Genomic DNA, 15,139 nt, shown 5'->3' with positions numbered 1-15,139 from the left:
CATCGCTCATTCCGCCTCTTTTAAAGACCACCACCACAACAACAACATAACAATGAATTCGGCCAAACATCTTGAGCGCATCCTCGCGGTGGTAGTAGTGGTGGTGGTGGTGGGGGGGGGGGGGTACTCGTGCTAAAGACTAATTTATTGAGAGACTTGAGAGTCGAAATCTGCCACTGCCTGCGCTGCCCACGCCGCTCGTGCATTCAGCGCAGTGCGCGCAGCGAGTGATTCTCGGCGGCCGTGCGCGCCAGCGAGTTTGAGATTCCCCTCCCGCGCGCGCGACACGCGGCTCGCTCCTCCTGCTTCGCATCCTTGTGGGTGGGTGGGGGGGTAGCGGAATCTTTGAGATCGCATCGAGACGCCGCCACCTTTAACGCAATCGCATCGAGCCCTCCTCCCCAGCGCGCACGCCTTATGACATCGACTCGCGACCCCGCGCCCGCCCGCCCGCCGGCCGTCCCCCCCCCCGTCTCCTCCACCTCTCTCCCCACCGCTCTCACCAACGCAGAGAGCAACCTCCTCCTCCCTCTATCTACCCAGCCCCCCTCCCCCGCAACCTCCCAGCACCAGCACCAACCAGCACCACCCCGCCACTTCGGCTCTGTGTCCCCCCTTCCAGTCGGGATTCCGCCACTGTGAGGATGAGGAGACACTCGCTGGGCCTCCTCTCCGTCTCCGCTTCCATCGGCATTCGCAACAACAACAAAAGCAGCAGCAGCAGCAGTGGGATCAGCATCAGCATCAGCAGCGGCGGCGGCGGCGGCGGGGGCATCACCATCAGCAGCGCTGGCGGTGGCGGCGTTGCGGCAGTCTGCTCTCCGCCGCGTCAATGTGACGACCCGCACGGTCGTTCAAGCGCGTGCCCAGCGGCTGACACCGTCGCAGAATGCCAGGGGGCCGCAAAGGACTGGTGGCGCCTCAAAACACTTTCCTGGAGAACATAGTCCGCCGCTCGGCCGGTGAGACGTTCCGTTGACGTTGGTTTGGATTCTTTTTGATCTCTCTCTCTCTTTCTCTCGGCTCAGTTAGGGTCGTTCGTGGCTTGCCGTGTGTTGTTCCTGCAGGCTTGTGTAGCCGCTCGCTAACGGGCTTTTAAACAGCGCTTTGTACCCTCTCTGCGGCCTCCAATTAGCACGCTTGGCTACGTACGTTGCGAAAGAAGTTCAACATACGTACGGACACACTGTGAAAGGCTTTGGGGTGGATCTTTGTCTTTGTTTTAGCATGTGCGGCTGCTGTTAAATTCTGCCTATGGGTCACGCTCTTAACCCTGAAAAAGAAAACTCGATACACTGGCTAAACGGCAAATAGGCGACGTTTCGCGTTTGCATTTAACCGATCACGTAAAACTCTTGTCTCACGTTATCTTGGCTATCTCCTCCGTGGGTGCTTTATATATATATATTTATAATTGCCACAGCGGGCAGCACAGGTGGTTAATCTTTGTCAGTCATCTCAGTCGGTCAACCCGTGACAAACGGAGGTTCTTGCTTCCGCGATGTCCTCCCTTCCTGCAAGCGAGTCTTGCTCACTTCACGTGGCGTCGAGGTGCACCTAGCCTGGCACGAGCGGTGACGTCACCCTCACGTGTTGTTGTTGTGGGTGGGTGTTTTAATTGAATAAGTAATCGCCCCCTACCGAGTTGTTGTTGTTGTTGTTTTTTTACGCGTAAGGGAAACTTGACGGGCGCGCTGCTCGTGTGATCAAACAAGTGACCCAGGCAACAATCAAACACGCACACACGAATGCGATGGTGGTATTCGGAAAGCTGCGGTGAGCACAAGGGGTGGAGCGGTGGCACAGTGGTTAGCGCGCTGCGCTACGGACGCGGCCAACCCGACGATCTTTCGATTACACGGCCACGGCTGACATCAGTGGCGAATGTTACCCGAACCAGAATGAGGAGAATCTGTATTTAGGCTCAATGAAGCCGATGAGCTATGAGGCTCTTTGTTCACGGTTGTCCAGTATGATATTGGACTCCGCTCTCATCCAGCCCCCCTCCCCCATCACCACCACCACCACCCTTCACCAACCCGCAGTGAACAGCGTGGTGAAGTATGGTCGACAGGGCTTGGGGGATTTACAGAGAGGCTGCGCAAAAATTGAATCGCCTATTTTGACGACGGCACAAATCCGCGATTTGTTGTTCTTGTTGTTTTGTCTTCAACACATCATGTTTAGAGTCGGAATCTGTATTTATACTGGAGAAATCCGATGAGCTACAAAGCATTTTTTTGCACATATGTCCAGTAGGCGCGGACGAGAAAGTTACAACAACAACACACAAACAATAACTGTCATTGCAAAAATAATTAGGACACTCTCGATGAACTATCATTAGCTTCGGTTGGGTAGTCGTTGCCTTTGGTCTTTTTACAATGCAATATCGATATTACAATACCATATTGGTGTAACAATACCATATTGGTGTAAAAATACCATATCGGTGTAACAATACCATATCGGTGTAACAATGCCAAATCGGTGTAACAATGCCATATTGGTGTAAAAATACCATATCGGTGTAACAATACCATATTGGTGTAAAAATACCATATCGGTGTAACAATACCATATCGGTGTAACAATACCATATCGGTGTAACAATACCATATCGGTGTAAAAATGCCATATTTGGTATAACAATGCCATATTTGGTATAACAATGCCATATCGGTATAACAATGCCATATCGGTGTAACAATACCGTATCGGTGTAACAATGCTGTATCGGTGTAACAATGCCATATTGGTATAACAATGCCGTATCGGTGTAACAATGCCATATTTGGTATAACAATGCCATATCGGTATAACAATGCCATATCGGTGTAACAATGCCATATCGGTGTAACAATGCCATATCGGTATAACAATGCCATATCGGTGTAACAATGCCATATTTGGTATAACAATGCCATATCGGTGTAACAATGCCGTATCGGTGTAACAATGCCATATTGGTATAACAATGCCGTATCGGTGTAACAATGCCATATTTGCTATAACAATGCCATATCGGTATAACAATGCCATATCGGTGTAACAATGCCATATCGGTGTAACAATGCCATATCGGTATAACAATGCCATATCGGTGTAACAATGCCATATTTGGTGTAACAATGCCATATCGGTATAACAATGCCATATCGGTGTAACAATGCCATATTTGGTATAACAATGCTGTATCGGTGTAACAATGCCGTATCGGTGTAACAATGCCATATTTGGTGTAACAATGCCGTATCGGTGTTACAATGCCATATCGGTGTAACAATGCCATATTTGGTGTAACAATACCATATTTGGTATAACAATGCCATATTGGTGTAACAATGCCATATCGGTGTAACAATGCCATATTTGGTGTAACAATACCATATTTGGTGTAACAATGCCATATTTGGTATAACAATGCCATATTTGCTGTAACAATGCCATATTTGGTATAACAATGCCATATTGGTGTAACAATGCCATATTTGGTGTAACAATGCCATATTTGGTATAACAATGCCATATTTGCTGTAACAATGCCATATTTGGTGTAACAATGCCATATTTGGTATAACAGTGCCATATTGGTGTAACAATGCCATATTTGGTGTAACAATGCCATATTTGGTATAACAATGCCATATTTGGTGTAACAATGCCATATCGGTGTAACTATATCCGTGGCCGCCGGGGGGGTTAGTTCCGAAGAATGATTCTTGAACCACACACACACCTCCGTGGCCCTGCGAGCGTGCTGCCCTCGCTCGCAGGGCACGAGTCGGTCCAGCGGCCGGGGAGCGCGTTGGAGGTGCTGGCGGCAATCACAAAGCAAGGACAAAGAACCCCCCCGCCACCAACCAACCCCAGTGCCGGATTCAGCGAGTGCGGGGCCTTTGGCAGATGTTATAAAGGGGCCCTAAATTGAAGGGAAAAAAAACACGTAAATATTAAAACACACATTTTTTTACTTGCGTAGTAAAGTAATTGTATTTCTACATTTGCTATACAGCCAGATAATACGAGAAATCGCTGACCTTAAACACCCAGTCGTTCATAAAAGTTGAAGGCGGTATAGTACTATAGTAATAGAGCAAGTGCATAATCACTGAATCGGAATTGATAGCTTGAAAGCATTTAGCGCGCGGCCCTTGAAAGTGCGAGGCCCGTAGCTACATGTGTAGCTACATACATTTGTAGCTACATTTGTAGCTACAAATGTATGTAGCTACAAATGTATGTAGCTACATTTGTAATAGAGCAAGTGCATAAATGTATGTAGCTACATTTGTAGCTACATTTATTTGTAGCTACTTTTGCTACTACGATAATCCGGCACTGAACCTCCTCGCTCGTGTAGCCTTCACAAACCGATGGGGGCAAGCGCTGTTAGCGAGTAGCTCCGATGAAGGTCGAGGGGATGGGTGGCCAGCACCACGCCCGGCCGCCTTTGTCTCCCAAGTGGGCGATGCTTTACAGCAGGTACGGTACCCGTTTGAGGCGGAGTTGACCTAGAGGAGGCTCGCGACTGGTTGCGATAATTATAAAATCGCCACTGGTGTTGATCTTAAGCCGTAAGTCAAACTTGGGTCGCCGGGTTCAGAGAGCGGCGCGTTTAGCACTGCAATTCCCCCCACCCCCACCCCCACAACGCATCGCCAACACACAAGCAGTTATGAACATTGTCAATTTACGGTGTTTGATTTAAAAAAGAACACTGGATCATGCTAATTAATGAAGGTGATAAACAATGGGGCACATTCATAACACGTTAATTAAACTAATCTCTTCAATTATTTATTAATCCACCATTTGTAATGGGTTTTTATTTATAACGTTGGAATAGCGCAAACATTCGTTCCGTTTTCAGTTGTCAAAAAATAACAACTCAAAGCCGCATATTTCCGAAAGCAAACACATCGCCGCAATGATTCACGCACAGTAACAGCGATGCCCTTTAATTACCCGCGCAAGCAAAGCATCAGTGAGTCTCAGGACCGTTGTTCAAGAGGGTCTTGTGTTGTTGATACGTTTGGCCGAATCTATTTTGAGAACACATGTTTTTTGTAAAAAAAATGAAACGTTTAATTATTTATCCAGGAGAGCCACGATAAATCGGAGGGCTGTTTCTTTTGTTCACGAGGGTCATGCTGCTGCTGCTGCGACATTAGGGTTTGATATTAAGAAGTTTGCAGCTAATTAATGACGAGTCGTGTTTTTTTTATTTATTATCCACGTGGGAGGAAACCGGAGCGCCCGGAGAAAACCGCACGCGCGCTCTATCCCCGCCGTACAGATGGGGACAGACGGCGATTAGTCCATACTTGCTGTACTGCCTTCTCGTGGCGAGTCACTGCTCGACGCCCCACGGGAAAGCAGTTTCAGAACATTTGTGCGGCAATCCACCAACCCTCGCCTCCACAATGCTGCGTACATTGCCATCACTGTCCCCGGCTTAATAGCTGAAACATTGTATGTTTGTACTAGAGACGCCGTTACCGTACGATTGCATTCATTAAGCCTTTAATTGTGTACGTACCTTAATACGGCGTATACGGAGGGGTGGCACGTGTGCTTCAATGGGACCCAGAGACAAAGATTGTATATCTATATTTCATGGGATATATGATGGATGTTTTTTTATTAGATGCCACCGGGCAGAGAAGAGATGCGATTTTATACTCACGTGCGAGGAAAAACACTTCAAAGAGAGACAGCCAAAGGCAGAGGAGAAAAGAAAAAGTCTTGAGTCTTGCGTGTGTACATATCATCATCAGCAGCAGCAGCCAAGTCTGGCCACTGCTGGATGAAGGCCTCTCTCCAAGTTAATTACATCATCCGTGGAACTGCGATGACCCAATCCATTTCGTCCCTGGGAGTCCGCTGATCTCTCGGGCACTTTCCCTCCTTTTGTCTGCCATTCCATTACCAGTCTCCTTTATCGGCCATCATCCTTTCTATTGACGATGATGATGACGACGATGATTGTGTCACGCACAAGATCCCACTTTTACAAGTTTCTTCGTGCCCCGCTTTAACTTATGTCAATCCGCTGCTGGATGAAGGCCTCCCGTTGCCCTGTCGGTCGTTGGGGTGTTGCTTGGCCATACTTCACCACCGCTGATCAGTGCGGGTGGGCGAAGGGGGGGGTAGGAGGGGCGGGGCGGTGGGGGTGGTGCCAAGGGTCCGCTTTAGATATGACCCGGCCACTGATGTTAGTCGTGACCGGCGATTATCTCGTTCGCGCGTGTACGTGTGCGTGACATGCCACGCACGTATTCGCCACGCTTAATCAATCACCGTCCGAACCGTATCTCCATTTCAAGGTGGGCTATAGCTTCAGAGTTATCGAGCCATCGGCCATCCGGACTCACGTGAGCAACGTATCGCTGCTGGCGAAAAACGCAGATCTCGTCACCGCCCGCGGTGGGCGTTCAAACGAAACAACCCTGCGCCCCTTTCGCCCTTCTCAGGCTCGTCGGCAGAGCCGTCGGGCATGCTAAGCGGAGACACCTTGAGTGTGCCCGCTGTTAATCGACAATATTGTGAGACAACCTATTGTTGCATCTCGACTACCCAACGCCAGTCTCGTCCATCGGCCACCACCACCACCACCATCATCATCAATCATCCCTACTGCTCATGACGGTCAGGTATCCTGCATCGATGTCATCACGGCTGAAGATCTGACCTTCAAGTCCACAAATCGTGCGTTCAAATCGATGTTCGTCTGTTCGTGCGTCAGTTTAACACGGAGCAGTGCTTTCGCGACCAATATTAGTCATAATGAAGGGTTTTGGGGTTAGATCGCGTCAGTATGTGTCGTAAACCCTCCACCACCCGACACAGCCAGTAAGGATTGTCACGTAAACAAAACTAGCCAATTAGTGACTACTTCAGCTGACCGGCGTATTGGAGAGTGAATCCACAACATTTACAATTTGAGTAGTACGACGTTTCGCTCGTTATTACATCCAGCATCATCAGCGGACGATTTGCCAGAATATTCTTGCAAATTGTAAATGTTGTGGATTTACTCTCCAACACACCGGTGGGCTGAAAATGTAACTAATTGGCGCGTTTTGTTTACGTGACAAATCCCTTACTAATTGGCTGTGTCGGGTGGTGGAGGGTTTACGACGAATTTCTACCTCCGCGATCTAACCCCAACAACCCTTTAATCATGAATCTTAAGTGCGTCGCCTGCAATGGGCTCGCCGTAACCCGCTCCCCGACCGCCAGCCACCAGACGCCGCTGTTTGAAGCGCGACAATCCCCCCGCGGCGTCGCATCGACTCGCAAGCGGGTGGCGGTGGTGGTCGTGGTAGTGGTGGTAGTGGCGGTGGTGGTGGTCGTGGTAGTGGCGATGGTGGTGGTGGTCGTGGTAGTGGTGGTAGTGGTCGTGGTGGTGGTGGTCGTGGTAGTGGTGGTCGTGGTGGTCGTGGTGGTGGTGGTAGTGGTGGTCGTGGTAGTGGTGGTGGTGGTGGTGGTCGTGGTGGTGGTCGTGGTGGTGGTAGTGGTGGTAGTGGCGGTGGTGGTAGTGGCGGTGGTTGTAGTCGTGGTGGTAGTGATAGTGGTAGTGGCGATGGTGGTAGTGGCGGTGGTGGTGGTGGTCGTAGTGGTAGTGATAGTGGTAGTGGCGATGGTGGTAGTGGCGGTGGTGGTGGTGGTCGTGGTGGTAGTGATAGTGGTAGTGGCGGTGGTGGTCGTGGTGGTGATCGTGGTAGTGATAGTGATGGTGGTAGTGATAGTGGTGGTGATCGTGGAAGTGATAGTGGTAGTGGCGTTGGCGGTGGTGGTGGTGGTAGTGGCGATGGTGGTCGTGGTGGTGGTCGTGGCGGTGGTGGTGGTCGTGGTGGTGGTGGTAGTGGTAGTGGCGATGGTCGTGGTGGTGGTCGTGGCGGTGGTGGTCGTGGTCGTGGTAGTGATAGTGGTGGTGGTCGTGGCGGTGGTGGTGGTCGTGGCGGTGGTCGTGGTAGTGGTGGCGGTGGTGGTGAATAACCAGAGCGCTGTCTCCAAGACGACCTAACCGTGACGGACAGTGCGAGGACGCGGCACGAAGACCGCTTGACCTCACGCTCGGGTCCCGGTTGGGCACCCGAAGTGAGAGCCCCCCCCCGACCCCCCGCGGGATGCGGGGAAACTTTACCGCAGTGGCCCCCGGGTGTACTGCTCGAACCCGGCATCGTTGGCGTGTTGCAACTTACACGAAGAGATGGGGGCGTTCGGGGGGGGGGGCAAGGAAACTGGGAAAAAAGCTCCCCCCCCTCCTCACCCGCACGGCTCGTCGCTAATGACCATTCATCTGTTGAGAGGACACGCGCGGCTTGGCGCCTGTTAGAGATCCCATCGCTCGCGACTACAGCTCCGATAAATAAGTATCGATCACGGAGACGGGGTGGTGGTTTTATTATTATTTCGGTTGCGCCGTCTTTCCCTCTCTCCTTTCTTGTGATTTAAAGTTGGATTGGAATTAAAAAAGATTGAGGATACAGGAAGGCGACCCTCTCTCCGTTCCCACCCTCCCTCACTGACGACCCACCATTTAGTCCACCATCACCATCTCACCACCATCACCAGCTCACCACCACCACCACCATCTCATCACCATCTCACCACCATCACCATCTCACCACCATCACCAGCTCACCTCCACCACCACCACCACCATCTCATCAACATCTCACCACCATCACCATCTCACCACCATCACCAGCTCACCGCCATCACCAGCTCACCACCACCACCATCTCATCACCATCTCACCACCATCACCATCTCACCACCATCACCATCTCACCACCATCACCAGCTCACCACCACCACCATCTCATCACCATCTCACCACCATCACCATCTCACCACCATCACTAGCTCACCGCCATCACCAGCTCACCACCATCACCATCTCATCATCATCACCATCTCACCACCATCACCATCTCACCACCATCTCACCACCATCATCATCATCTCACCACCATCACCAGCTCACCACCATCACCATCTCACCACCATCTCACCACCATCACCATCTCACCACCATCACCAGCTCACCATCATCTCCAGCTCACCACCATCACCGTCTAACAACCATCACCGTCTAACAACCATCAGCCATCAGCAGCACGCGCTTGCTTGGCGTGTGACCGCGGCTCACAATTATGATTACGCGTCAAGCGTAGCGCCTCTAATGATTAATTACGGGGGTTGCACGGCTTAATTTTTCACGGAATATTTCCTGACACCCCTCAACTCCCCCGTACCCACGAGCCAACCCACCCCGCACCCTCTCCCCACATCGACAGCGTGGGGAGGGGTGGGGAATGGACGGGAGGGAGGGGTGGGATTTTTTGTTTCCTGAGCTCAGCCGCGGCTGAAATTAAGCCCTGATTAGAGGATTTGCATAAAATTGCGTCGATCGTTCTCGATCATTCATGGATTACGATCTATCCAGAATGCCACGATCCATACATAACGCACGTCGAAGAGCGCGCTCGAAAATCGACGTTATTCTGAGTGTGTTGCCTGCAAATTGACTCGCGTGTCCTGCCCCAGCAGCCGCTAGAGGCCGCTCTAATGTAATCGCGACACTCTCCCCTTCACCCGGACAACTCCTCGACTCCGGGGAGTGGGCAGTTACGGATGAAGCTAGTGCGGGGTCTGTAGCATATGTTATTAAGGGGTCTTAAATAAAAAAAACATTAATATTAAAACACATTTTACATTTTCATAGTAAAGTAATTCTATTTTTGCATTTGCTATATAGCCGCATAATACGACAAATCGCTAGCCTTAAATACCCAACCGTTCATAAAAGTTGAAGGCGGTATAGTACTATAGTAATAGAGCAAGTGCAGAATAACTGAACCTGAATTGATAGCTTGAAAGCATTTAGCACGGGGCCCTTGAAAGTGCGGGGCCCGTAGCGACTACATGTGTAGCTACTTGTGTTACTAGGATAATCCGGCACTGGGAGTTGGGGGGGGTGAGTCCTTACGGCGCCTGCCTTTACACTCAATCTATCTCGGTTGGGCAGAGCTGACCCGGATTACAAAAAAATTGCGATAGTGCAGAACACGTGCAAATTAGGCTTCACGCGAACCTGCTTATTGCTTAACTACGACGAATGGGGGAGGGGGGGGGGTGAAGACGTCGACTGTCCGTGCTTTTATTGCATCTTAAGTAATTGGTCAATGAGTCACGATCGTTGAGCCGCTGACACTGCGAGGGAAAGCAGCGTGCGTACTTAAAAATAGCCACGCGTCGGAATTGAACACTTGTACTGTACAGTAAGTACTATATTTTTCGATACGTATATTTTTGTTTTCACTTTGCAAGCGCCGATGAATCCGTTACCCGGATAATCTGCCCACGGATAACCGAGAGTTAAAGGCCCTCAAGTTGTCTCTGCGGCTTTTTTTATTATCAAATAGGCATGTCACGGCAAGTTTGTGCCTCCAGTTACGCAATGCCCTTTGTGAACATCTGCAGGGGTGGTGAAACCTCGCAGATAATGAGTAAGTCACCGTCATGAGCCACGATCTATCCAACTGCTGGATGACCCCCCCCCTCTCCTCCACCCCGTTCCATCCCATAGCGCTAGAGCCATCTATGCGATCTTGCGATGCCAAGATCGATGTCGCTCCAGAACGCGGACTGATTGTATCGCTCCATCTGAAACATGAATAAAAAAATACTGTACTCTACATGCACATTCAGCACACACACACACGCGCAGTTATTGATGCATCTCCGTATGTGGCAATCTGAGTTAATTACGCATTTCGCTACACTTCGATAGATTCCCGTACCCCCCTCAAGGGACGCTATGTATAAACACACACACTTGCACATTATAGCACGAGCTATCTTCGTAATAGTCACCAGAGAGACCTCACCCAGAAACACTGGTGATGTCATAGATGCGCTGTCACTGCTCGTTAACATTTTAGGATCACTTTTGTCTACTCATTAAATCGAACTCATTCCTCGGATGGAATTTTTTTTTCTTTCTTCCAAACACGAGCTCATCATAGTTACATTTTCTTCTTGTTGTCTTATTTCGGCTTCTGCTGTTATGATGATTATTATTTATCATCCTCGCGATGAAATGGCACACGCAGAGAAAAATGACTTACATTTAATAAAACCAGTCGGGCGAAACGTATCTATCTGCTCTGCTTCTCATTAACGGCAGCATAAACCTGACTTCTTTTTTTTATTTAACCGGTTATTTCGCGACATCGCAAGGCACAACGGGTTTATGGACGGAGGCAGACCTCGTGATTATTCGGCGCAATGGCAGGGGAGAGCCAATGTTCACACACACACACACCGCACCAGGCGCTCATTTCGCGTTGAGACAACCTACGGGAGGGCCCAGGACCGGGCTCAGATATGCGTCGTCCCGATGTCAGAAAATCACCGCGATCGAACTCGGATAACGCAAACAAATAGATGCAGGTTAGATGATGAAAACACTTTTCATTGACCGACGTCGTCTGGTTTTATTGCTTCTTAAGGAAATGTTTTGCTTTGCCGACGTGTTCTCGGCCACGTGGCCACAGAGTCATTGACGCTCGACGAGTGAGGAGCAGCTAACAGTGAAACCAGTGAGCGTGGTAAAGCAACAACAATAAAGGTGCGAATGAGCAACGTTAATTCGCAACCTGGATAATCCACCCACGGATTACTACCGTTAACCGTGGCACGTCTCACACAAAGACAAAGATCCCCCGCATAGCCTTTTTGCAGATAGTTGGGGCAAAGTTGCTCTTAGTGAGCACACGCGAAGGGGGGGGGGGGGGGGACGGCACACGACTGGGTGGGTGGCCAACAACGCCCGACCGCCTTTGTCTCCCGAATGGTGATGTTCAACGCACTGCACTAGGTACTCGCGTGAGGTTGAGTCGACCGGTTCATATATATTTGCCACTGTTTTTGTTGGTCGTTGAGCGGCAATCAAAGTCGGGTCGCCGTGTTCGTAGCCAAGTTCGCTCGCCAATAGACTACCGCTCCTCCGCACCGCGCCTCGCACACGCACATTGCCACCACTCGTGATGTAGACACTATTTTTCTGCATGAATGAGTCGCAAGACCCAAGTGGCGTTCCCAGGTAAATGCTCTTCTGCTGTTGTTGTTGCTGTTATTCTTTCGCTGGATACCAGCGGGCATTTGTTGCAACATCACGGAGGCGGCGGCGATGTTTAACCTGCTGCTTGCAAGGTCCTCTGCGCAACTCACCCAACTCTGTTTGTCTCCCGAATCTGCAGACGCAAACTTCCTGCTGGGAAACGCGCAAATTGTCGACTGGCCCATCGTGTACAGCAATGACGGCTTCTGCAAGCTCTCTGGCTACCACCGCGCAGAGGTGATGCAGAAGAGCTGTACGTGCAGGTGCGTGCGTGCGCGTGCGGGGGTGGAGCGGGCGGGACGGGTTGCACACTGAGATTGGGCCACGCGCGCGGGCAAAATTTTAAAAAAGAAAGCCACAGGGCCCACAAGGGATCGTAGGGATTCCACAGGCGGCCACGCGGAGCGAAGCAAGCCACCTTCTAAGGACAGGCGGATGTGTTTTTAAGGGAAGGGATTGAGCTCACGCTGTCGTTTGCCCGGTACTGTGACTCGGTTTGGAATTTCATAATTCCTTGTTGGCCTTGTTGTTTTTTTCTTTGGTTGTATTTTTTAATGATTATTTTCCGATTCTTTGTGGACCCCTTCGCTTATTTTTACGGTAGGTCGACGTTTGTATTCCTGTCTTTCCTCTGACGTGCACTGTGGGTATACTCTGTCGGTGTTATGATGTTGGAGGGAGTGCTGATGCTGTCTAAATGTTTATATTCAATGCAGGCTAGAATTGCTGACACGCGCGCGCGTGTGTGTGTGCTTTAAAAATCGCTTTCTACAATTTCAACTGAAAAGTGAAATCTCTAGAATCTAGACACATTTTTCACAAATACTGTAGCGCCGCGCCTCGTGGCATCTCAAACGAGGTGCAATCCTTCAAAGAGAGAATCCCAGGCCACAGCGGTGCCTGCGGTCAACTGAGTCAAGACATAGAGTATCAACAACAAACCGATAACAACAACAACAAGAGCAATACGACCTTGGCTGTCAAAGTGCAAATTAACTTATGAATGACCAGTGCCAGTTTCAGTAGGATAGAGATGTACTCATAAGTTGAGGGTAATGTGGTTGGCATGGGCCCTCTTGTAAGGAATTAAATAGACCCCTCCTGGCCAATTCCCCACCCCCTTTGTAACTCGGCATCTAGGAATCTTCAGAACCCATGGGCTCCAGTTTCTGTTGCGCCACTTGAGGGGCACTAATTAACTACGCCGTGGGTGCTAATGTAGATAATTCATTCTTAGAAGTGGTGTTTTAATCGTGACAAAGTGATTGCTGTGTAAGTATGGAGATGTGCGCGCTTGAAATTATAGGGGGAAACGGAGAGAGAGAGAGGGCACGGAACGCAGAACACAAATCAGTCGGAATATTTCTTTGTATTGGAGGAATCCGATGATCTATTAAGCTATTTTTCACGGATGTCCAGTCAGGGCGGGTCAGAACGTGACAACAACAGACAATATGAAAACACGACAGGAGTGCAAAGCATAGGAAAAGTAAGCAAATCACTTTCACCAGGAAAAGCCCACTGAGAGATTAACTTATTTTTCAGAAGCGACCTGGCCACAAATGATAGCTCAACAAAGTGGCTTGTCACGTGGAAATGTATAAAAAAAACAAAAAAAAATAGAAATGACCTACATGTAAATTATAAACATTTTACGGACTTGTTCAGAAAAATAAAGCGACCTTAAGCCAGACACATCGCTCAAGAGAATGATGTGATGGCCGACGAATGATACTAGTGGCTAAGTAACAGCCTCAGCGAGAAAACGGACCCAAGAACTGTTTTTTTTTGCCTTTAGTTTGTTGTCCTTCCCCCCGCACCTCCGATTTGCACGGTTGGCTACGTACGGTGCGAAAGAAGTTCAACACAGACACATACATGCACGTACAAACACGAAATCACCAACCACTGTGGAGATGCAGCCAAGAGGTCGGCTCGCGTGCAGGAGCGAGATGGATCGAGGCGTCGCGAGACCGTGACGAATGGTGACGAGGTGGGTTTGGGGGGGGGGGGTGAGAGGGGGTGGGAGCTTTCATCTAGCAGTAGATAGAGGACGGCTGATGCTGATGAGGGGCGGTGAGCGACCGCCACGCAGTGACGGCGAGGTCCCTGGCCCCCGTTGGGGTGTCTCGGCGTGTCCGTATCCGTCACGGGGAGGTCGACCTCGGTGCACTCGACTGTCCTGACAGCGAACGGTAACGCCCGAGCCATTGACTCTGGACCTCGGTGAAATTGTGGCACCCATCGGTTTAACGTCGTGAGCGGCGGTCCGCTTGTAACGTCAAGTTAACGTGATGCAATTACTGTCTGAAGGTTGCGAGGTGGAGTTTTCTTTCTCCATTTCATTTTCCGGTCGAGAAAATCCGAAGGAGTAAAGGATAGCCCAGTCTGGGATTACAGCGACATGACAGAATTTCAAGATCTAGTGGCTTTTATTGAGAGCTTAATTCTTCACAAAATACTGTATTTATTGTCCAAACGCCAAACCACCAGACCCAACCACCGCCTTAACTGCATACATGGATGTGTAATGATTTCAGTTGGAGCTCAGCCCTGCACAGCTCTAACTGAAATCATTACACATGCATGTATGTATATAGGTGTGATAGTATATTCGCGCGCGTGTGCGTGCATATGTACGTTTGCGTGGGTTTAATATATTACCGCAAGCAGACACACACACAAAAACCGGAAAGAGTTTATTATGATTGCTTGACTCTATAGAGTTTCGATTGCAGTAGGTCACGGTATACATCAGTGCCTCCCCACCATCTACAACACCGGTGCACGATTCACATTGCTGCCTCGTGCGCTGATTCGTGCACACGCACAAGTTTCTGTCCGCCTGCAGCTTTTCGCAATCCGCGTACGCAGACTCCGGCATGCGGACTCTGTGTGGGGGGTAGCGTGGGGTGTGTGGGGGGGGGGGGGCTGGAGGAGCTTTGTGTCTGGGCGGCGGGGGGGGGGGGGGCTCAATGCATGCATGTGTGCGCATGCTGA

General features: G+C 50.0%; 1 protein-coding gene across 4 annotated transcripts in view; it reads left to right on the top strand.

Moving 5' to 3' along the window:
• Window positions 1–495: 495 nt before the first annotated feature.
• The window catches only part of KCNH1 (potassium voltage-gated channel subfamily H member 1), a 146,622-nt gene continuing 131,978 nt past the window's right edge, over window positions 496–15,139 (top strand). The window contains exons 1-2 of one of the 4 annotated variants that reach the window (XM_032955924.2): window positions 496–962; window positions 12,279–12,376. In XM_032955924.2, coding sequence (XP_032811815.2) covers window positions 12,336–12,376 — 41 coding nt within the window. In that variant the 5' untranslated portion in view covers window positions 496–962; window positions 12,279–12,335. Of the gene's footprint in view, window positions 963–12,278; window positions 12,403–15,139 lie in introns of those variants that run through there. The other 3 variants (XM_032955923.2, XM_032955922.2, XM_032955925.2) reach the window with 3 other exon arrangements.

Source organism: Petromyzon marinus, chromosome 17 (assembly GCF_048934315.1).
Source record: "Petromyzon marinus isolate PM22_M1 ecotype Great Lakes invasive population chromosome 17, UKy_Petmar_22M1.pri1.0, whole genome shotgun sequence".
Taxonomy (NCBI): Eukaryota; Metazoa; Chordata; class Hyperoartia; order Petromyzontiformes; family Petromyzontidae; genus Petromyzon; species Petromyzon marinus.
This window is presented reverse-complemented; position numbering and strand designations above follow the sequence as displayed.